We start from the raw sequence: 1,089 nt of genomic DNA on the forward strand, positions 1-1,089 counted from the left end.
TTAGTTATGATTTACATAGTAAAAATCCAGTGTGGTTGGGTTATAACCATCATGTTACCTTATAATTTTCTAAACCATCGCAGCCTATATTAACATAAGATTTGATTGAAATTGCTCTTTTCAGATTTTTGTTTAAATTTCCTAATGGTTTGAAATTATTTAATTTGCATGGTTATCTTAAATAGTAGATTCAAACTGTTCTAAGAGCGTTTTGGAACATATTTCGAAAATTATTATAACCAAAAAAAAACATCAAGAAAATAATTTTGATAAAATTGGCTTCCATAAAATTACCACTTTTGAGTAAATTATAAGATCAATCTGATAATTATTTAAGAATTTTTACATTAAAATACACAGATCGAAACATGAAGATAACGACATGATGATTGCTTGTTAAAAGTAAAAAACCGATTAAGATAAACCCGCTTATATGAAACCATATTTAAAAGAGAGAGAAAAATAATAATTTTGAACTTTTAAGTAAGTTAAGGTTTATTTTCCAGGCCTGTACTGAGATCTATTAGTTTGACGATTACGTGAAGGGGGTGGAACTTGGTTTGAGCTTCCAGAATCTAAACTCTGATAATTTTGTCTTGGAGGGGCTTGCGGTAGAGGCTCCTCATCTTCATATTCGGGTGCTTCTGTTGGTTTTGGCTCACTAAAACACGTTGTAAAAAATATCAAATATTATTATGCATTAAAAACTCTTTAACCCCCCAGCTTAAACCCTTATAATACACGTAATAAAACGAAATTGTCTATTTTAATATCTAAGATTATCTGAACTGTAGAAGATGTACACCTTCAATCCTTGAGTGATCTGGTGAAACAAACTGATGGTATCTAAAGCCCAACAAACATGGTTGTATGTACAGTCATCTGAGGAGATTAAATTGAGGTTGGAACTAGCTAGGATAAAATAAAAACGTCCCCTAAATGCCTTGTCTACAGTAATATATACACAGCGGGGTCACAAGTAAATAGACACCTAATTTTTCGTCATTTAACTGATTTTTGCTAACTAATTTCACAGAGCACTATATACATGAAAATGGTCCGCACACTAATTATCTTGTGCTACAACAT

The 1,089-nt window shown here is 31.2% G+C and overlaps 1 protein-coding gene across 1 annotated transcript in view; it reads right to left on the minus strand.

Annotated features, from left to right (window-relative positions):
* Nucleotides 1-338: 338 nt before the first annotated feature.
* The window catches only part of LOC106465892 (protein obstructor-E-like), a 19,901-nt gene continuing 19,150 nt past the window's right edge, over nt 339-1,089 (minus strand). Inside the window, exon 5 of the mRNA XM_013926131.2 lies at nt 339-661. Within this exon, the coding sequence (XP_013781585.1) occupies nt 496-661 (166 nt within the window). The 3' untranslated portion in view covers nt 339-495. The remainder of the gene's footprint in view (nt 662-1,089) is intronic.

Source organism: Limulus polyphemus, unplaced genomic scaffold (assembly GCF_000517525.1).
Source record: "Limulus polyphemus unplaced genomic scaffold, Limulus_polyphemus-2.1.2 Scaffold2087, whole genome shotgun sequence".
Lineage (NCBI taxonomy): Eukaryota > Metazoa > Arthropoda > Merostomata > Xiphosura > Limulidae > Limulus > Limulus polyphemus.